The 23,278-nt window shown below is 43.3% G+C and overlaps 1 protein-coding gene across 1 annotated transcript in view; it reads right to left on the reverse strand.

Annotated features, from left to right (window-relative positions):
- Positions 1 to 398: 398 nt before the first annotated feature.
- The window catches only part of LOC111865762 (protein O-mannosyl-transferase TMTC1), a gene marked incomplete at its 3' end in the record, with an annotated part of 72,858 nt that continues 49,978 nt past the window's right edge, over positions 399 to 23,278 (reverse strand). The window contains exon 2 of the mRNA XM_023854029.1: positions 399 to 1,446. Within this exon, the coding sequence (XP_023709797.1) occupies positions 399 to 1,446 (1,048 nt within the window). The remainder of the gene's footprint in view (positions 1,447 to 23,278) is intronic.

A 23,278-nucleotide genomic window follows, 5' to 3' on the forward strand; every position in this document is an offset into this window, starting at 1 on the left:
TGTGTGACTTTGAGATTCCCACATTTTCTAGACAAACCGCTCACAGATGGCGGTAAGTTTGTCAGCCTTACGCGCCTGCCGTCCTTTACCCCCAGGAAGAATCCTGATACTCGTTTCTGTTAGAGGCTGAGTCGATCCCAGGGCCATAATGCGGCTGGAAGGATTAGGTAAATAGAAAAAAATCCACCTTCTCGGGAATAAAATCTGTGACCTTCCGGTTTATAACATAGTGTCTCAACCAACTACGCTACCGCATTATATTATATTCTTACCGCATTCAGTGAATAGTTTTAAACATGCCTGCGAGTTTGCATGAAGATCCCGAATGTTTACAATAATTTTTATCATACGATCAAAAATAAGTGATTTTTGCGCAAGTGAGCTGGAACATGACTTACATTTCGGCGGGTTGACGGGGATGCCGGCTCTGTACAGGCTCTCTTCATCCACCCAGTCACGATTCCTCTGAACAGTTCTTATGCTGAACGTGGCCAGTAGAAGCGCAACACCCACAAACACCAAACTCTTGCTGGCTCTTGAATGAATCACGTTACACCCGAGTCCAATCAGGAGACAGTAGCCGACACTGGGGATGTAAAGAACCCGCTCGGCGACCACAAAGCCAACGTAGAAGAATACGTTTGTGGCAGGGAGGAATGGGAGAGCGATGAAGGCCAGAGACAGAAGGAGAATTTCCGCGTTGCTCAGGTACGCCTTTCCGGTGGGGCGCAGTCTTCGGGGATAAGTACTCTTCCTAACATCACCATCAGCTATCGGTGTCTGATGTGGGAATTTTGGAACTCCGTTGCTACAGCAACAAGGAGCTGATGACGTTCCCAACATTGGAATAGTGTTATTATTATTGTTATTTCGACATATGGCAGAATGGTGATCTAGGAGGCTGTGACGACAGACAGGGCAGGAGGAAGATGTCATCGTTTTAACAGTGTCTCCAGTGTGTGCAGGGGCAACTGTGGAGACATGGGGCTTTGTGACGATATTGTTCGCTGCACTGATATGACTGGGGCGCCTATGGGAATGTCTCCGGGGTCTGTGGTAAGACTGTGGCTTCTGCTGCTGTTGATACAAATGGTTTTCTAGTGCGGTCAGTTTCCAGAATGTTCTCTTCGTTGCCCGATAAAACAAGTAATAGAAGAGCAACGTTACAGTGCTCCTAGGGTCGAACAGAGATGTTATTCTGGGTATGGCGTCCATGGACCAATCAAAGCTTAACCACCGAGGCCAAAGCAGAAGGCCGAAATTGAAGACGGGGAGATAAGCGAAAGTAAGGGTACGAGTATACGCGGAGGGACAACGCGCAGTGGGGTTATCGGCCGTGGCGAACACCGGGGTGAGAGTGCCCATGAGGTGAAGTCGGAGTTGCAGCAGGCCAAACAGTGCAACCCCCAGGCACCCGACGCTCAGGAGCATGCCCCGAAGACGCTTCTGAAACAGAAAGAAGCCCACAGTTAGATTTTGGTTGCTGAAGTGGCACGCGCGAACAAATACCGTAAATAATTACAGAATACTTTCCTTTCCGTATTTCAGAGTTAAAGTCGTGGCTGGATTCTTAATCCTAATTGTATTCTGTTAACCCAGTGCCCCCAGTTCCTTCCAGTCTTACATTTCATTCCAAATAAATTAAGAGGCGTCTGTCCCATCACTTCAGCTTCCTCTTACATTCCTACTTCTTGTGAATGGGCTGAAGGGACGTTGTATCACTGCTTCAGTGGGTTAAGCTATAAACTGAAAGGCGCCGACAAACTTAGTCACGAGCTCCACACACCAAAACAAGAAATAATGTCCATATCAAAATGTGTCGGGAAACGTTTAATTTCTGAAGAAGCACATTCAGAGAAGTACTAACAGTGTCCTCCATGAGATTCAATGCACGCCTCGACACGTCTTATCAAGGACGGCCGCATCCGGTCAGAGATACCGGGGCAGTTGCGGGTGGTTCGACAGGCATCCACAGTGCCATGTGAAGTGCCTCTTCGTTGTCAAGAGGAGCTGCATACACAAAGGTGATTACGTGCCTCCTCAGGTGAAAATCCAGAGGATTTAAATCAGGCGAGCGTGGAGGCCATGCAGTGGGTCCTCTACACATCCAACTGTCGTCAGAACATCTGGCACAGTCCGGCTAAAATGTGTCGGAATATCATCATGCATGTGTCTTATTCATAGCCTGATTGCCAGTAGGACACCCATCACAGATGTATTTTTATTATTCAAGCACATCTATTTGGCAACACTGTGTGTACAATATTTACAAACATAATTGAAAAATTAGTCCTGAATTTGAATAGTACTCGATTTCATATTTTAAAGATTCGTACTTTATAAAACTCGTTTAATAATTAAACACGAAATTTCGGAATCTGTTGTGCTAACGTGTTTAAGAAGCGTGTTCATACTGGAATGTTTAACCACCAACAACGTACTTTACACATCTGTATGTAAGCAGAACAGGATTATACTGCGCATGTCTGCATGGGCATGTGACAATGTGACTGATGCTACTTGTCTATGATATGAAGCATTTTCGGGAAGAGATGATGCAATATATAATTTTATGGTGTAAAGTTATTTTAGTTCAATTTGAAATCTTGATGTTCAGTAGCCATTAAATTTATGAATCTGATAATGAAATGTGTAACTGTGATTTGTTGAGTGGGTGATTGTGTGGCTGTTAAGTCGGAAATGTTGCGAAGAGACTACATTACATCCCAGAGGACAGAAGAGATTTTGGGGGGGGGGGGCAAGAGTTTGCACAAAATCTGGTACAAAATCAGGCCTACGAGTGCGACCTTGAAGGTCGGAAATGCCTAATTCATAAGTTAAATACCGTTGGTGTTTAAAAGTGTGAGCGGTTTTACATGTTAAAGTAAATAAATTTTAAGAGAGTTTCTCATAATTATTTCGTAGTTTTTTTTATAGTTTCTAGGGGTGGGGTGAGACTGAGCCCACTTGTTACGTCAGCCACTAACTGACCTATTGTACCAGCCCCGGATGATAGATGAGAATGTGGAGCAGTCGGTGGAATAAGAATTAGGAGGAGAAACCGGAAGCACTCGGAGAAAACTTGCCCCAAGTGCCATTTAGTTCACCACAAATCCCACCTGAACTTACGTGGCCTCGAATCCGGGCCGCCGCGGTGGGAAGCCGGTGACTAACCGCCTGAGCTATGACTAAAAACTATACTCCATGGCTTTGAGTCCTCAAGCGAACTATACCGACCGAGCGACCGCTGCTTGTAGGCGAAGTTAGTGCCAACTTTAGCGGGTAGAGGATGTCGCGTGGTCAGCGCAACGAATCCCCACGGCCTTTAATTCGGTTTTCTAGACCGGAGCCGCTATTTCCTTGAAATAACTCTTCAGTTAACCTCACGAGGATGAGTGGACCCCGTTCTAAGCTCATTACTAGTGAGAAAATCTGGTAGCGTCGGGAACCGAACCCGGACCTCTGGATCTGTAGCCAGAAACTCTGACTACTAGAACACAGAGGCGGTCGAGCTATGGTGCGGTCCTTAATTATTTCCTAACAATAAGCAGAAAATTCTGTGGCCATACGTCTTTTAAAACAATCACACGCTTGTAACACAACGCAGAAAATGTTCACCTACGTAAATTTGTTCTAGTATTGTTGTAGCGTATTTCCAATACACGAGGAGGTAAAGTGCGCATTTGTAACATCTGAAGTGCACGCCGTTTGCCGTGCTTTTATTTGCAGAGTGTGTGCTATTAACCAGAAGGAGACCAATGGATGAAAATATTCGTCCATTGGAAATATCACTGCTTATCACGTATTTTAGCTTTCATGCGTCTTATCAGTGAGAGTGCAATTCTCTCGAGTGCACTGGAACTCGAATAGGTTTCAGCACTTCCTGCTTGAATGATTTAATCAGGCATTTGCTGAATATCTGAAATCAGGCAGACGATGAAGAAGGACGTGCTCAGAAGTAGAGTGACTGTTGAAGCTTTGGAGCCAGAATATCAGGGTAACTGAACGCACGGTCTCGCAGCTGATGAAGCGTTCCCAGCCTTCAACAGGTCTGCAAACTCGATTTGCTGAGCAGCAAGTGGCAATCACTGTGCAGCAGAGCGACAGAGAGCCCAAGTACTGCATCTTGTTCGCCACGATTTGCCTCTGACTCACATTTTAACATTTTAACAAGGCATTTTGCCTTGTATGTAGCATCTTTACACCAATTTACTGGCTTTACAAAATCTCACAAATATAGACTGATGAACGTATTCATGAAAGCAAGAAACTGGACCCTGTTTAACTCACTTTTTTTAATCTATGCGAAATTTAAGGTTATCCTTTTACTCTGAAGATGGAGACAGCGTCAGCCTCCGAAACTCTGATAACGGTCCACTTTTCTACGCGGTATCACATGCCAGAAGCCGGTAATCTTCACTTCACTCAAACTGATAGTTCTCTCTCAGTTTTCTACACTTTCCCACTGAACAGGCTTGTCTTGTGATAACGCTCCAGACTTGTATTTGGAAAACGTTCTGTTCGAATCTCGACTGGGACACCGGCTACTCTGCCCGAGGGCTTTCGTGGTTTTCCTCAGTCATTCCACGCTGATGCACAGTTAGCACCTCCATTAGATTACAGCCGTTTCCTTCCAAATCCATTCCTATTTGACGTAATATACTTGCGATAATGAGAGCTTCGTTTAATAGCCAACTAAGAAACACATACCCGTCTTAAGTTTTGTATTTTCCAAGAAAATATTTCATACTCTTCTCAATGTATGACTTATGTATTGATAGTATCCTTGAATAATCAACAAACTTTCAGTATATCAAACATGGCATAGGGAAATAAACAAGCAAATCAGTAGAAGAAAGCAGTCTTTTGGGATGATAGCACATGCCCACGCTGGTTCCTCGCTCACGGATTTTTGTTATACCCTGAAGATGGAGTCGATACGTTCCTCCGAAACGTCGGTTAATACAATAACTACACGGCGCCACATCTCAGAAGATGCCTTCTTCATAGTCGCCGCCGTGAAAACCTCAAATCTTACAAATCAGTAGAAACTGTTATTTCGATTCCTTGAGATATTGAAGACTACCGGAAACTCTTTCTCAGGTTTCTCATTCTCTGTTTCCTTCATCCTCATTTCTCTCTCTCCGTATAGTTAGATCCTCTCCACAGTATCTGGACCGCAGCAAAGATCTGATTACTGCTTCTACTCTTTGCCAAGCCGCTGATTAGGTTGTGGGGCGGAGACACAGCGGAACTGTCCTCTGATGTACGCCACAATATGGAGGCGAGTCATTGCACTCAGTGGTGATTCATACAACGAAATGATTGTCAGCTTAAGACATAACGGCACGCCATTTGAGGAAAGCTGAGTTAGAACACGTAATGTATTTTGATTAGTCACATATAGCTTTCAAATTAATACAAATATTTTCAAACAAAATTTCAAAGAGGAAACTTTCATGTCCGAAAATGTAATAAGCAAAACATAAATTTATTATTGGTTCCGTCATCACAATTCATAAATAAACTTCATTAATTATTTTACAATATGTTTTATCTCTTTATGGTATCCTCAGGTAAAATATTTACACTCACTCTGGACTTTGCTGCTGTTTTCCCATACATTGGCCAATGTTTACAGTTGGTGGAGGCTGTGCTTGTTATTTGTCGATGTTATTGCCAATGTATAAAACCGTATGTAAAACATTAAAATATAAGTTACTAAAATATTAAAACGTTTAATTATGTTGAAATTGTATTAAATAATGTTTATTTCTGTAACATTACGAAAGGTCTTCCCTTCAATGCCCGACATATAAAAATATATGTTAAAACTCTTCATTCGCACGCTACACTTCCGTCCACAATGCGACCCGTTTAATATCTCCCTCTGTGTGCACTACATGTTTCGGTCGTACACGGCCACCATCAGATGTCACTATTTGCTGAAATTGTTTAACTGCGTGTGCAGCTTCTTGTATGAAATATGAATGTGATATCTCAAATTTAAATTAAATATACTCTACTAAAAGTTACTAAAATAATTATAAACGATTAAAACTTCAATATTTTTGCTTGGGGGCTGCCGTTTCTATCCGGTTATCGTTGTGTTTGGGTTCGTTTTGCAGCGGCATGGGTGCTCTGTATGTGTAGTTCCCAACTGTGCCGTTGGTGCGGTTATCGCATACATGTTCTCATCCCTGCCCGTTAGTACCCTTGTTTATGTTCCGTGTATGTAGGCCATAGGTTCACAGGTAGTACGACGCGGAAGTACACTGTTCGTAGGCAAATGTATGATTCGGCTTTCGAGATGTTCAAGCGCTTGTACTGTTTAGACAACTGCAGTTGCCATCTTCAGGATTACTGTTGTGAGAGAGCTTCAGAGATCCCTATATTGAGCCGGCATGAGGTGGGAAATGGCAGCAGAGTGCCAACGTTTTGGAGACCAGGTGGTCATGAGGAAAGCTGATGATTACTGCAACTCCCTGTTTAAGGTCGGAGATGGTGTAGGCACACCCAACGACCATGTGGTAATGAGAGGAGGCGATGGAAAATATTTTGATCTCCTGTGTTTCATATGCCGATCAGAGTGGCCGCGGCGTCTAAGGCATGGATGTCTTCGCTGGCTCGAACATTGGGATCGTGGGTTCGAATCCCACTCAAGGCATGGATGTTTGGGTTTAATCTGTGTTTGTATGTAGGTAGTGGCCTTGCGACGGGGGGATCCCTCGTTCAAGAAGACGTACAATCTGTCTAAGATTAAAAAACTGAAGTGAAACAAAAGCGTTTGAAGGATGTCGCTCCAAGTGGAAGCAAGAGGAATAGATGGACAGACAGACAGACAGACATATAGGTATGTAGGTAGTTAGACAGACAGACACAGGTATTTTCATACACGTATACATAAGCCATAACATCCATAATCTAAAGTACTCCTGGATACGCTTCCATCCGCCCCCTCACTTTCCCAAACGAGTCATGGGGAAAATGTTTCTGTCAGGCAATCCTGGGAGAATACTCATCTGTATATTTAAATGTCAGGCACAGGAATATCTAAATAATATTTACGTCTAATATACAACGCCAGCCAGCGATGACAGGAGCCCGTCGAAGACGGAATCTGAGTAAGGTACAGAGTTAGGATCCGCTAGCCAGCGAGGAAAGAGGCCCTTACTGTACACGAAAGCTGAGGAGCCGTTGCCAGGCAGCGTCTAATGAAGACTGATAAGACAGTACGCGCTGCAGTTAATAATAAGGCGAGGGTACTAGCGAAACTGCCGTAGTTATCTGTAGTTACGTGTTATAACAATCCAATAATTCCTATTACCATTCCAAACACTTAACATATGGCAATATCTCTACTGCATGATTATGTCGGTTTGCTATGTTGAGTTTGTTATATATGTTCATTGTAATATGTTTAGAATTTTCGGCCTGTTTCATGTAGGTCTATATACCGCAAAGAACAATCCAGATATTGTTGTGTGTATTATGTTTATCCTATCATCCATATATGTGTATACTGTACACACATACACACACACACACAATAGCGGAACATCCGTCCTTTTGTGTCACCCTGGTTCTCCTAAGCAGAGTTTGTGCAAAAGAAAGGTAAATACACAAGAGACTTTCTCTTGGGGAGGCAACCAGTGGAAAATTATTCATTTTACTTTTACATATGCACAGACTGGAGTCCAAGTGAGTGTCTTTCTCAGTTGTTAAGGAAACAGTGAAGCCTTGACGAGCGTTGAGTTCGTTTCCTAGGAACTCTGCTCTGGGGGCGGGGGTTACAGAAATGTCATGGGTGCGAGTGAGGGCACTGAGAGACGTTAAATATGAATAAACACCTCGAAGAACAAAACATGTTCCTGAATTCTGAGTGAAGATTTTTACACGGGAATGTATTATTCTTTATTGCTAGAGTGGTGGGACTAAGTCCCTTGTACTGCGGAAATTTCTGGCCTATTGTACCAGCCCCAGATGATAGGTGAGGGTAATTGTGGAGCAATTGGTGGAGTGAAGATTGGCAGGGGAAACCGAAGTACTCGGAGAAAACCTGCCCCAGCGCCACTCTGTCCACCACAAATACACTTGACCTGACCCGGGATAGAACCCGGGCCGCTGCTGTTGGAAGCCAGCGACTAACCGATTGAGCTTTGGCGCGGCCCTTACACGGGCATGTAAGTATTTATTAATCTTTGGTGGTTTGTGATGGAGTTGTTTAATCAGCTTTTGCTTTTGAGAGCAGAACAAATGTGCAACAGCTGCTACACTATGCATACACGTACGTTACCTTGCCTATTGAATGTTACTATTTATATGAAATTCATGCTTGCAGGGTTAAAGTGTGAAAAGCCTTAGAGAGAGACCAGGAACCGCGGGTCTCAGTCAAATCCATGGATCAGATGTTTGTTCGTGTGTTTTTACAGTCGGTCAGAGTTCTGCTGGTTGCCTAAACTTCTCGGCTTGGAGACTTCTGCTCTGTGATAACCGTGTACGCCAGAAAATTATGGCGAAAAAATATATACTGGGAAGTGTAGTCCGCGAATTGAGGAAAGCAGCACCTCGAACAGATGAAGTAAAGCTTACTGTCCCAAATCAGACGTTCAGTTTACAAATCTTGCATAGACAATGTTTATTTGTGACTCGACAGACTAACGCATTGAATAACGTGCTGGGTTCGTGTGGATGTATACGACAATGGTCGTAGGGTCGTACCATACTGAATAAGCATCTACAAAGGTCGGATAAAAAGTAGTGGCAACACCTCTATTGTTCTGAAATGACTTTATTACCTGAGGTAAGAACACTTACAGTCCTTCAATATAATCGCCCCCCATGTGTACCACCGCCTGTCAAATTTGTGGAAGGCGTCGTACACCAATAGCGCGTCCACTTCTGTTGATATACAGCAGTGACCGCCCTACAGCACGAATAATCTCCTATCTTGTGTTTTAACGTGCCCCTCGCAGTGGTTCTTTAATTTGGACAAAGAAATCATAATCGCACGGACTCATATCGGGTGAGTAAGGCGGATGTTGCAGTATCTCTCATCGCCATCGGCGAAAGAGATCCTTGACAGCGTCAGCAGTATGAGCCCTTGCATTGTCATGAAGGATGATGGGGTTCGTTGCCAACAAGTGTCGTCGCTTTCTCCTGAGTGCTGGATGAAGATGATTACGCAGGAAATTTCAGTAGTAGGCAGCGTTTACTGTCTGTCGTTGAGGTACAGTGTGGTGCAGTATCACTCCATCAGTGTCATATGCCACAATGAACATCGCCTTCACATTACTCTGTGTAGGGCGCGCTTTCTTTGGACGAGGAGAATCAGGATGCTTCCATTCATTTGATTGTCGCTTCAAGTGCGAGCCCAAGTTTCGTCCAGAGTGACGATCCTTCCAAGTAAGTCGTCACCTTTCTTCTGGTACCGGTCCAACAAGTCCTGTGCAATTTCATAACGTTGTCATTGTCGCACCTCGGACATTGTATGGGGTACCCAACGCGCTGCAGTTTTGCGGTATCCAAGAATATCGTGCAGAATGTGGAGCACGGTTTTGTGACATACGCCTACCTCAGCAGCTAACTCCCACTCAGCCCATCGACGATCGACATCCAGCAAAGAAGCAAGAAGCTAAACTGTGTGGTTGTCAACATGAGGTCATCCTGAATGGCATCGCTCCCTTCACGGAATAATTTCACCCATCATGCCACTGTGCGATATGGCAAAGCAGCATCACCACATGCTTATCGCAGTCCNTTTCTTCTGGTACCGGTCCAACAAGTCCTGTGCAATTTCATAACGTTGTCATTGTCGCACCTCGGACATTGTATGGGGTACCCAACGCGCTGCAGTTTTGCGGTATCCAAGAATATCGTGCAGAATGTGGAGCACGGTTTTGTGACATACGCCTACCTCAGCAGCTAACTCCCACTCAGCCCATCGACGATCGACATCCAGCAAAGAAGCAAGAAGCTAAACTGTGTGGTTGTCAACATGAGGTCATCCTGAATGGCATCCCTCCCTTCACGGAATAATTTCACCCATCATGTCACTGTGCGATATGGCAAAGCAGCATCACCACATGCTCGTCGCAGTCCCTGATAACAGGTTTGTGCACTACAACCTCGTGCAACTTCAAGTTTTATCTAGGAGCGTTGTTCTTCTTTCGTAAACATGTTGTTAGGGTGCTTGAAGTGGGCTCCTGCACTTCAAGACAATGCCCAATGCAACTCAATGTACTACTTCAACTGAACTTCTGCTATCAGCTACAGACGGCGCTAGTGCCACCTGATGCACATCTTTCATATTACAGCAGTGTTGCCACTACTTTTTATCCAACCCTTTTAGTTATTGCTTACATTTGTAAATACGTACTTGTTATATTATTGTCAAATGACTATCGCAGCTCCAAAATTATTATTATTATTATTATTGTTTTCATCACTTTCTGTTAGCATATAATAATCCTTCTCCTGGGGTCATCCACTNAGACTCACTTAAATTCTTAATAAATTTTCCAAATTACTTAAATCTGCAATACATGACCATGTTTCTTAGTACCTAAAGTTTAAATTAAACCTCTGTCAGCATGTTTTCACAAAATCCAAGTCAACCACCATCAGTTTGGTAACTTGTCTTGATTTTATTACCGCTCCAGTCTGCTCTTAACGTCAAGAAGATGCCATTTATTTTGATCTAACGGCTGCTTTTGACCTCGTTACCCACACCCTGCTTCTTCATAAGCTTGGAGCCCTCGGAATTTCTGACGGTTATGTAAACCGCTCTTGCAGTTCCCTATTGTTATTCTTAGTGGGGTCAGACACAGTCCACTTTGTACTGCGGCCATTACTGGCCTATTGTACCATCCCCAGATGATAGATAATGGTGATTATGGAGTAATTGGTGGAATGAAGATTGGCAGGGGAAACCGAAGTACTTGCAGAAAACCCGTCCCAGCTCCACTTTGTCCACCACAAATTCCACATGATGAGACCCGGGCTCGAACCCGGCCCGCCGCGGTGGGAAGCCAGCGACTCACCACCTGACATCTGGTGAGGCCTCGCAGTTACCTAACCAACAGACGATTGTAGATCCTTAATTCTGGAACTGTTTTTGTTCCCTTTCGAAGTACTTTCCGGTGTTCCACAAGGATCTTCTGGGATCTCTGCTTTTCAACGTGTATAAAACGACTTGTATGATATAGTTAAGCACTCCAGGTATCCAGTTCTTGCAGGCGACATAAAAATATACCGAACCTTTAACTCTACTGCAATAGATTCAGTGCGAGTTTGGTGAGCTATGAACTATATGAAACCAGATATTAAAAAATTAAACTTATAAACTTCTCTAGAAAATAAAATTTCTTGCTCTATGAGTATAGAAGTACTGAGCCCATTATAACACATACTGACACTGCTGGACACCTGGGAATGTTTCTTGATTCTGAACTTTATCTTCATGATCATATCCTTTGCATATTTTCTCATTATACATTAAGTTGCCATGTCTAGTTCGCAGCGTAACCTTCAGCTTTCCACGGATGCAAACAGACTGAAACGTATTCAGCAGAGGTTTCTCTGCTTTAATTGTTTCCTAACTTAACTACATTATATTTATGCTCCTTTTTAGAGCAGTTAAAATTTCACACCTCAAGTAAAAAGAGGTATCACCTTGATGCACTGTTCCTTAGTCAAGTTTAGTTTGGCTCTAAATTCTGCCCCTTGTTCCTGGCCTTCCGCTACACATCTCGGGCGCCACATGGCGTCACTTCAGAGAAGACGGTAATCTTCAGATTATAAAGTTTTTACAGACTGAAGCGACTTCTTCAACTCCGACATGATAATTACACACTGACACGAATGTTTTGGCGATATCAACCCTGGAAGCAAAAAGTCCGCTCGTGGCAGGTATCTTCTTACAAAAATCGTTCGTCACATAATCTTCAAAGATATTTTTAATAGAACCTGATCCTGGGAATTCCTATTAAAATGAAAACGATACAAATAATTCATCACAACATACACTCGCATTTACACTGTGCCGTATTCCAGGAACGTCTTGCAGTCTCATAGTGACTTGCGTGAGAAAGGGATTTACTGGAGACAGGGTGATGAGCAGTAATTGGGCCCCTACACCATCCTTGCTGTCCCATGCCTAATCAGTACTGACACTTCATCTCTGAAGATTTAACGAGTAATGACCTTGCGTACTGAGGAGAAGCTAAAGGCGAACTGAATGGCATGATACTTACACATTTATGGTCTATTGAAATTAAGGGTAAACGAGATAAATCATATCAAGATTTTTCTAATAATGAAACGAACGCATGAAGTAAGTCCATGGGAGATTAAAATTCAACCAATCAAAGCGAGATACAATAAAAGTTTAAGCGGAAGCAGACAAGGGGCCGATGCTTTGAACGAGAGAAGACGAGATGAAGAGCACTTTGGCACACGCAAGAGCCGTACCAGCCCGCTCACGGCATGTCTGTCAGTACGAACACTCTTATCTGCAGGCGTTCTGAATACTTCAAGGGTTTTCAGAACTTCGCCTGTGGAAGAGTAAAATTGAATGAATGAGACAGAGGGACATACTGAAAGAGCAAGACAGATGCAGAGATAGAACTTAGATAAGTGATCTAAATCCAGAAAAATGGCTTCTTTAGTGACCATATTATCGATGTCAGCTGTTTAAAGCAGGCAGCCGAATATTAGTGCAGTTCCGTCCCTCATCAAGTGTTCCCTGTTCCGCCGTTTCTCCGCTGGCCGCGTTCAAAACAGCTGCATGTTATATTTGTATCTTAACTTCATTTGCATTATTCTCTCTTGTTCATCGTTTGGAAGGTCATGGGCGCCTGTTCCGTACTCTAACACCAGGTCCAAGTTCTGCTAATTCATACATATCCTCTGTTACAGCCGACACAACAAAGTTACGAGGCATGTGCATGCAGAACTGTTGCACGAACTAGTCGAACTGTGGTGTTTCTAGGGCAAATTTGGCTATGGATCTGGTATATTCATGATCACCAGGGCCCGGATTTTGATGACATGTCATCTTTTTTTCCGTGTATTCTATGCGATGCTCTTAAATATATAAATCTCGGATATGAGCTGCTGGTTACAGAAATGTAAATTTTATAAGTAATTTTTTGACATTTTTAGGTTTAAGGTCATTTTTTTTTCATTTTGGGGGTAAATATTTGGACTTTTAAGGGTATTTATTGTCATTTTTGACCATTTTAGGGAATTTTTCTTCATACGTTTCCTGAAATGTGAATAACATGGAAGCGAAGTGTTTTTTCTTTTCTCCTTTAGGTCATTTTCTGGATTTTTTTCGTCATTTTTTAAATATTTTCAGGTCATCAAAATCGGGCGCCTGAATTGATCACTGAAATGAAAATATCTGATCTCATATTCCATACATTAATTTGCGGATTTAATTAAAACATTTACGGCATAGTACTCGTAAGATAAAAATCCTATTCCAAAATAACATAAACAGGCTCAATGTTGGGGTTGAGGAAAAGCTATTCCTGTAACGGGGCATTGTGAGAGGTCGAGGCTCCCACATCTTCTAGACAATCAGCTCACAGATGGCGGTGAGGTAGTCATCCTTTACCCTCCATGAAGATTCCTGGTACTCATTTCTGTTAGAGGCTGAGTTGACCCCAGGGCTATAATGTGGCTGGAAGGATCAGGTCAATTGAAAAATCGAATGACCTAATCGGGACTTGAAAAGCGACCTCCCGGCTTGAGCATAGTGCCTCAGCCAACTACGTTACCGCGTGCCCCTCTTTATAATTGTAGCAGTTACATTCCTCACAGTTTCATAGGCCCTTTTCTCAGATGCGGCATAGAAAAAGAGTCCATCCCCTTCTGTTTCATTTCTCCATTACTCGAAAGAGAAATTCAAAATTAACGGAATTTAGAACTTAAATGTTGTTGCTCATGTGTGGGTTCTGTGAGGATATGGTTAATATTTTTCGAGTTCTCAAATTTACCAGTGAAATATGAACGTCAAGAAACACTGGGCTGTTTGAACATATACACAGCAATTGTAGACATCCTTTTTTCTCTCCTTGAGCACAGAAATTACAATGTAGAGGGCTGCCTGTCGTTGCTTGGAATAGAGATAATGTGATCTGAGTCGAAGTTTACGGTAACTGGGTTCACGGATCCGCGCGACATATTCACTCGAGCAGAGACGCTGCAGTAGGCTGACTGTAAGCGATGTGGTGAAGTCTCTTAGTGTTATTATTTTTACAGACTTGAGATAAAGCTGACTTCTCTCAGCAGGCCTTATTTAGTTTGGCACAGATGGCGTGTTGACGAGGGCGCAGAACTTTTGTGGCTTATGCCTCTGAAGAGCGAAGTTAATCGAAATAAAAGCACAATAGACAACTTTAGGTCGCGGTGCAAGGGCCGAGAAGGCCCAGTCCTCATACATGATCGAAATAATATATAAAAATTCCCCTCCTATATCAACGGAAATCTACTGCGTCCCCCTTACAGAGATGAAAAATTTAACGCTTTGCATAGAAATTATATGCATCACCTCGAAAGCAGTAGGTCTGCACTAGATGTCTCTGGTGTACAGCATTATCAGGGAAAATATAAGTTGTCCTGCCATATCTTGCAACTTTCAGTGAAACAACTTAATCGTCTTTCAAGCTTCGCTCTTAAGCTTACTAGAGAATGCCTCAAAATCTTATTTTGAGAATGGTTAATTAGTAAGAGCATTTCTATCAAATGGGTATTTTATCCCCCCCCCTCAACATATGGCCCCACAAGTTTTAAAGCCCGTAGCTTACCGAAGTTCAAAACTCTCTTGAGTAGGTTCGTAATTTAATTTTAATGGTGTTCGGCTTTTGCAGGTAACACACGCCGTACACAAGTTATGTTCCGTGTGATTAATCGATTCGATACTGCACGTACTTTCAGAAAATAATTTTGCTATCTCGTTAGAGCTGAAAGTCACACACACACAGCTGACAGCATCCTGCTGAAGCGAGTTTTACGTAAGCAGGGTACGAGGTTGTGGACTGGGGCCGACTGGTCCAGTTCGAAATCCATGGTTCGGCTTTTGTCAACATTGGTTCCATAATGCGAAAGTTTGGCTAAGTGAGCTATTGTTAGCTTCTCAAGGACGACTAAGAGGTTACTTTGAGGTTAGCGCAGTCCTGAAGTAAGTGTATGCCAGATTTCGAACACTTCGTGCCTGAAAGCGCTGGGCCATGTTCAGCACAACTCTTCAGCTAAATTCTCAGCAGTTCCTTCAGTAATGACAGTCCTTGCAATCAAGCACCGGGTCACGAACGTGTTTCGGAGTCATAGAGGGCGTTTCACTCTCTAACAGCGGTGAGTGGTCATCTCTCAGCTCCGGTCGTTTTCACTCTCGCATATGAAAACACTGAAGGGTTATACACAGCCATCTCATGGAGAGCCCATGGTTCCATGTTATGTAGCAAGTTTCACGAATATCAACCGTTAAAATGCGAAAGGTAAATTTATGCTTAAGAAATTAAGCACTCTTCCACTTTACCTCTGGGTAAACAGACCCCTGCGCATTTGGGCCCTAGAGCTGGTCCGCCCTGAGCTATTCTGGCTTCTCAATATTGACCGTTGTTTTTGTTACATGGGCGCAAAAGTTTCTTCCTGAATGCAACACCATCTGAAAGTGTATGAACTAAATGCGGAAGGAAGCACAATAGACCACTGTAGGTCGCGGTGCAAGGGCCGAGAAGGCATACCCCTCGTACATTCAAATGCGGAAGGTAACGTTTGCAACTGAGGAAGACTGAGTAATAGAAGAAAGTCGAAAATTGCATAGTAAGAATACGATATTTCATTTCAGGCGGTAAAATTTTAAATTGTGAACTTTCAAGTCATGGCACCGTTCAGTCTGATAGCTCTCGGCCAACATTCGGAGAAACCTCCTGACTTTCGTTAAGATACTGTGACGATGACGGCAGATTGATCCTCCGAAAGGTTACACTACAGGGGATGTCACAATCAAGGCGACCATAACCTCAAACACATAGTGTGAGGAGAGCTTCGTTAGTTTTGATCAAATAAAAAAAAATGATACGCCGGACATGTAGCCCGCATGATGAAAAAAATAAATGTTTTCGTTTCATTTGATGAAATTCAAAAGGAAAGATCGTTGGAAACAGCTAGGAGATGTAGGATTTGGGGTTTTTATAAAAATAAGTTTAAAGAAGAGATTCTAGTTAAGTGAACTAAACAGAAATGGCTAGAACGTTGGGGGGGGGGATAGTGAACACAGTTTCGAGTTCCCTGAAGCCAGGGACTTCTTGACTAGCCAATTAACTCTTAACTGCACAGGAAATCACCTTTATCATAGAGCGTGTTGTGTCACCTCCATTTATATAAGAAGTCTATACTCACTAATTTTACCTCAATAACATGGGAATTAAAATAGGAGCTACATCCACGATGCTTTCAGGGGAAGAATTTGGGTGTTGAATTTTTTCCCCCTTGGCACTACAGCCCCAGTGGGGCTAGGGCTACCTCCATGAACTTCTGCATTCACTTAGGTTTTTCTAGATCTTAGACATACGGTAGGACTCCTTAGGCGGGTGATCAGCTTGTCGCAAGGCCTCTACCTGTACACAAACACAGAAAAACGCACACAAACATCCATGCCCTGAGTGGGATTCGAACCCACGATCCCGGCTTCCGAGCGAGTGAAGACAGTGCACGCCTTAGACCGCTCGGCTACCGTGACCGGCGGGCGTTGAATTTAAAAGACGAAAATCCTGTAACGCTGACAAGCGTGTGTACGTGCTCTCATGTTCAGGGTCTGCTGCCGGAAAGCTGAAACACTAGCACACAACCACAGTGGTGGTTCTGAAGGAAGACCATTTGCGTTATATTTTATAGAGATAATAAACGTCACTTTACCAGCGGCCCCTTAAACTCTTACTGTGATTTCTAGAACAGGTTCGGCGAGGAACACACATTATGCAATTTGCATATCGTACAGGGGTGGTCCTGAGTAGCAGGTGGCGTCTGGTCGTTAACCCGCGCCATAAAGTACTCTTGTTCCAGGCTCAGAGTTTGAAATACTCGGATAGTTAGCAGTGGCGTGCTGATCAGTGGCGTATTGTAATATAACAGGAAGCAGAGGCAGCTCCACGCAGTAATGGTCGCTCCATTAATCTAGTTCTTCGGGTGGTTTCACGTCGTCTAGACGAATTGCAAGTTTGAATTACGCTCACAGCAAGATATTAGTAGGTAGGGTCTGTTTGTGGGTGTTTACGCTGCATTATAACAGAAAATCTCCATTTATTGAAAATCGGCTAACATCTGTATCACAGTCAGCAAAAAAACAGCAATTGTAGTCGCACTGACGCCATCTTGATATTAGTAAGGTAAAGGTTATTGAAGGCCGGTCACGGTAGCCGAGCGGTCTAAGGCATGTACTGTCTTCTCTCGCTTGGAAACCGGGATCGTGGGCTCGAATCCCACTCAGGGCATGGGTGTTTAGTTTGTGTGTGTGCGTTTTTCTGTGTTTGTGTACAGGTAGAGGCCTTGCGACGAGCTGATCACCCGCCCAAGGAGTCCTACCGAATGTGTAAGACCTAGAAAAACCGAAGTGAACGGAGAAGTTCATGGAGGTAGGCCTAGGCCCACTGGGGCTGTAGTGCCAAGGGAAGGAAAGGTTATAAAAGGTAAAGTTGTCGCTGTGCTCAACTAATTAAGCACTACGCCATGAAGGCGCATGGGGGAGTGGATGTATAGATCCACATTTTCTTGTCCTCGTCACTGGCAAGTGATGGTAGTCAGTGCATATAAATGAAAGTGGCATAAAAACGAATGGTATTCATAGAAATATAATATGAAATATTCACGGCGGTGTAAATTAGATTATGGGCTTCAAGGTTGTGACACCATGTAGTCTGATAGATGGGAACCAACAGTTTGCACTACTCCATCTTGCGGGTAGGCGTCGCAAGCCATAAGACTTAATATCCACACCAAGTGTGAGGCTCCATCAGTTGATTTTGTAGTCAAGAGACAGCTATAGAAACACGAAGTTGATGCCATAACGCCATCATTCCTTGTAACATACGGAAAGTACGGTAGAAAACTTGAGCAAGTTGTAACTTGTAGTGAGTATGCGCCGGAGAAAGTGACAGGCAAGCAGCAAGAAGTTTCTTGTCGCCATTCTATTCCTGTAAACTATTGAGTGAGGTGCTTCTTAACTACTGCTGTATCAGTGCCATGATATTTCAGCCCACACAGGAAACAACGTTGAAAATTGCGGCCGAATCTGATGTCAGCAGAACATAGTAGGTTGATACAAAAATTTGCCCGCACGCTCTGCATATTGTGATTCCTTGTTAAGAAAACAAGTCGAAAAAAATTGTGAAACATTCGACCTGAGACATACAGTTTTCGATATACATGTCATAATCAGATGGGACACATATTTGTCACGATGTTACCTAGCGCGTTGATAGATGTACCCAGGACACAAGGTGCACAGTAGGGGTCAGTTGTTACGGAATGACCATGGAATACACACGGGGAATATGTGACATGCTTTTCTACACTCGTTGCCTGTAATAATGGCGCTGCTACTGCTGGAAAGGAATGCTCGTTGCGTCATCCTGGTCGACGTCATCCAGAAGCTTAGGTGTTTCGGCGATTGCAACAGCGTCTCCGTGAGACATGAATTGTAACACCTACGGCACACGTGAATTCAGGTCCGATGAGAACTGTACGGACTTCAGCCAATGAAGATGTCATAACAGCAAACGAGATCTGTGGGGAGGCTTGCGCAGTATCGCAGAAGCATTGGGATTATCCCAACAGGAGTCCTTGATGTACTTCATGACAGCAAGTTGCATCCTCACCACGCTAGGCGCACACCTCTCCCAGCGAACGGCATTTCTGAGAACGGTTATGTCAACACACTGCGGACGGTATAATATTCTGCTGACAGGCAAAGCACGGTTTGCGAGTAAGGATGTGTTCAACGTCCACACCAGTTATCTCTGGGCGCGGAATAATCTTCACCCTCTCCAAGAACATGGGTATCAAGTCCGCTTCAGCTTCAAGTCAGTGTTTCAGCTGAAATCGTCGGGGTAATTTTCTTGTCCTCCTGCCTGCTATCTTACAGGCTGACTGATCAACAGTACAGCGGTGTTATGTGAATACTCCTACCGGGGTTGCTGCAAGTAGTGCCTCTAACTCTGAGACAGAGATTGAGGTTTCAGCACCACACGGGGAAGACGCTCAGAAGTGGTTGAACGCAGCATATGGAAGAAGAAATCACAGTATACAGCTTCTACGTGGATGTACTTTCACTGCGTACAACTTTCTGGTGGGAAAATTCCAGGATGTAACTGACAGAAACAGATGTAGTTGGCATATGGCTAGCCGGATGGATGTAGCGACCAGACGACACACTGGACAGTTAAGAAGTTGAGGTTCGATTCACGAGCGGGACAAGAAATATTTCTTTTCTCCAGAGCTTCCATAAAGGCTGCCAGTTACACCTGACCTCTTATCCAGTGCGTGCCGTGAGCACATTCCTCCGGAGTAAGGCGGTCGGGGCATGAAGCTGACCACCCATCTACAATTACTGCAAAAGTTAACAGAACGTGGAGCTATGCGTCCTCTCCCCCATACGTCTTCAAGGGAAGATTCTTAATTCAGAACACGAACAGTTTTACATTCCTAAACTTTCAAACTGTTTAGCAGGACAGTAGCTAATCACGGACGTCAGTCGTTACTTATTTTAGTCCTTCAGGCCTCACAATTCGTCTCGTTGTTCCAAGGGCCATTTTGCGTACAGTTTTATTTGATTCATGCTTATTTCTTCTTCGGTTATTTCAGTACCCTCAATTAACACATATTTTACATCGTGTATTCTCATAGCTATTCACAGTTATTGGGTGTGATTCGTACGCCTGTATCTTAATTTTATTGTAACCCATGCATCATGAGGTGGGCAGGGCATGTAGCACGAATAGGGGAGAAGAGGAATGCATATAGGATATTAGTGGGAAAGCCAGAAGGAAAGAGACCACTGGGAAGATCAAGGCGTATGTGGGTGGGCAATATTAAAATGGATCTTAGAGAGATAAAATGGGATGGGATGGATTGGATTGTTCTGGCTCGGGATAGGGACCAGTAGAGGGCTCTTGTGAAGACGTTAATGAACTTCCGGGTTCCATAAAATGCTGGGAAATTCTTGAGTAGCTGCAGATTTGGCTTATCCTCAAAGAGGGCTCAGCTCCATAAGTAAGTGCGTACCCGTACACCATGTCACAGAATCTTTTCAGAAACCTGAATTCCAGTTAACAAATTTCAGAACCACATATTCAGATTCAATCTGTCCCTCTGTGTACATTTTACAGTTTTCTTATTTATGAATTGAAATAATTGTTAAAACGACAATAAAAAAATCGACCACGGGTCACGTAGGAACAACTTCACTCATTTTAGTGCAAGGAAAATTTCATTCCGTGTGTGTACATGCAGAATTCTAATTTGGCCGACTGCGCACGTGGAAGTTGATTACGCTCCCCGCACCTGCCCATAATTTCTATCTGGATCACGCCTAGAGCCGTACTAACGTCCACAGGGACACATCCAATTTCGCAAACTGCAAATTATTTAGCGAATTTGGTATGCAGATATTTTATAGAATGCATGTCGTGTTTCCCAGTAACTTCGAGATCACGGTGTTTCAGTTGGTCATTGAGGCAGCTGTTATAAATCTGCCGGAGAGATAAGCAACAAACCGAACTAGTTAATATGTCTCGTTGCAAAACTAATGCATTTATTATATGAAAGTTATAAGTTCACGGCCATAATTTCAAGAATCCTAAGACCAGTACACAGGAAAGAATAACTGTCAGTTTCGTTCATGGTTTGAAATACAGTATGAACCAATTACTTCAAATTAAATGTCTGAAATCCTTCGATACATGGGGAAATATATTACTGGAGCAGCGAAACGGACATCATAATGACCTGGCATATCTCTACGATGGGGAAGAAAGAAAAAATATCTCTTGGTGCTTCTCAGTCTCTCCAAGCGATATATCAATACCTTTTTCCTTATATTTATCTCGATTCATCCTTCACAATGACCCTTCCTTGTTAGTCGAACATGGACTGAGAAATCAACGATTTTCTCTCAGATTATATGACGTTCCTTGCTCTAGCCTAACCAATACAGGTTAACAGAGCCACTTTTGCTTACACATCTCCACAGCCAGAACATATAATCATACTTCAGTTTCGATTTCGATAACTGAGGAGAGATTTCAAGGAAATAGCGGCTCCGGTCTAGAAAACCGAGATTAACGGCTAGAGGGCTCCGTTGCGCTGACCACGCGACACCCTCTATCCTCCCAACTTGGCACTAACTTCGCCGACATGCGGCGGTCGCTTGGTCGGTATATTTCGATTGTGGACTACAGGTCGCGGAGTTTGTTTTCGAAATTAACATAAATATTTAAGTCGGCGAATTTTATTAATTAAATTAAAAATCATGAAGAAACGATGGAACAGATATTTGAGGTACCTGAAATGAATCTATTGCTTCTTTAATAATGTACAGCACATAATTGTGTCAAAATCTTTATTGGACCCAATAAGAATGTCATTCTTTATTGGTAAAAATAACGAGATATAATGCCAACAGTGGTGATCATGAGCTTGTGCAGAGGTGGGTCTGATGCTAATAAAATTTTAAAAGTAGAGTATAATACGTAATATCAGTTTTGGAGCACTTTCTCAGCATTTACACGTTCATAATGAAACCTACGAAGAAAGTTTAGTTCAGTCTTTAATATTAATATTAGCTGAGATGTTTTCAGAATTAAATTTTCCAAATTATGAATGCATGCCAAGAATATCTGACAGTTTGCTCTTAGTATTGTCACACAGAATTACTGGGTTTTTGGACTTTTTCCATCTTCCGAAATTGTAGGTAATAGAGGACACCTACTCAGTTAGGCCCTTTATAAAGAGCTAATCTCAATCAAGTGAAGACGGAAACATCCAGTTTCCGAAACGTCGTGTCCTCTATTACCTAGAATTCCCGACGATGGGAAAAGTCCAAAAACCCAGCAATTCTATGTGTTATCCACCATCGTCAGTACCTTTTAGAATCTACTAGTAGTATTGTGTTTAATAATTACAAAATTAATGATATATCATCATGGGATTTGCCCCTCTGCAAAGCCATTCTGCGGACCTAAATGTATTGGATGGGCACTGCGGGCCACAGTTCTCTCTGTATCTGCGTATCGAAATTATTTGCAAACCTTCCTGTGCCATGATGCCCTCACGACTGTAACAACGGCTGCTGTATACTAAGAGACTGCGGGATGAACCCGAATCTCGAATTGGTAAAGAAAATGCCTGGCCGTCTCGAAGAGTCTGCAGTAACCGACGAACACTGAAACAACATCTCACGTACAGGTACCTCACAGTTGATAGCCAGGTACCTTATAGCTAATCAGAATGGCTTGGCACATAACGTACATCGCAGCTCTGTGCCTGGGAGCCCTCCTTAAACACAGCTGGACAAGAAACCACTAGTTCAGAAACCCCTATTCCGAGCCACACCCATTCCTTGTGTCAACCAATTACACTCACATGTGCGTATAGGTTTTCAAAGTGCTATATTTCTTTCAGGTTATTTTTCCGGAATGTTGTAGCTTAAACAATCACCTATGCATGCTCTGTGCAGTACCCATCTTTCGTACTTACTCATGGAGCTGAGCCCTTCTGGAGGAGCCGCCAACTCTGCAGCTACTCAAGAATTTCCCAGCATTTTATGGAACCCGAAGGTTCATCACCGTGTTCACGAGAGCCCTCCACTGGTCCCTATCCTGAGCCAGATACAACCAATCCATACCATCCCATCCTATCTCTCTAAGATCCATTCTAATATTGTCCAGCCACCTACGCCCTTGTCTTCCCTGTGGTCTCTTTCCTTCTGGCTTTCCCACCATTATCCTATAAGCATTCCTCGTCACCCCATTCGTGCTACATGACCTGCCCACCTCGTCCTCCTTGACTTGATCATTCTAATTATACTTGGAGAAGAGTACAAGTTATGAAGCTCCTCATTATGCAGTTTTCTCCAACCTCCTGTGACTTCATCTCTCTTTGGTCCAAATATTCTCCTCAACACCCTGTTCTCAAACACCCTAAGTCTATGTTCCTCCCTTAATGTCAGAGACCAAGTTTCACACCTATACAGAACCACAGGCAAAATTATAGT

Source organism: Cryptotermes secundus, unplaced genomic scaffold (assembly GCF_002891405.2).
Source record: "Cryptotermes secundus unplaced genomic scaffold, Csec_1.0 scaffold587, whole genome shotgun sequence".
NCBI lineage: Eukaryota > Metazoa > Arthropoda > Insecta > Blattodea > Kalotermitidae > Cryptotermes > Cryptotermes secundus.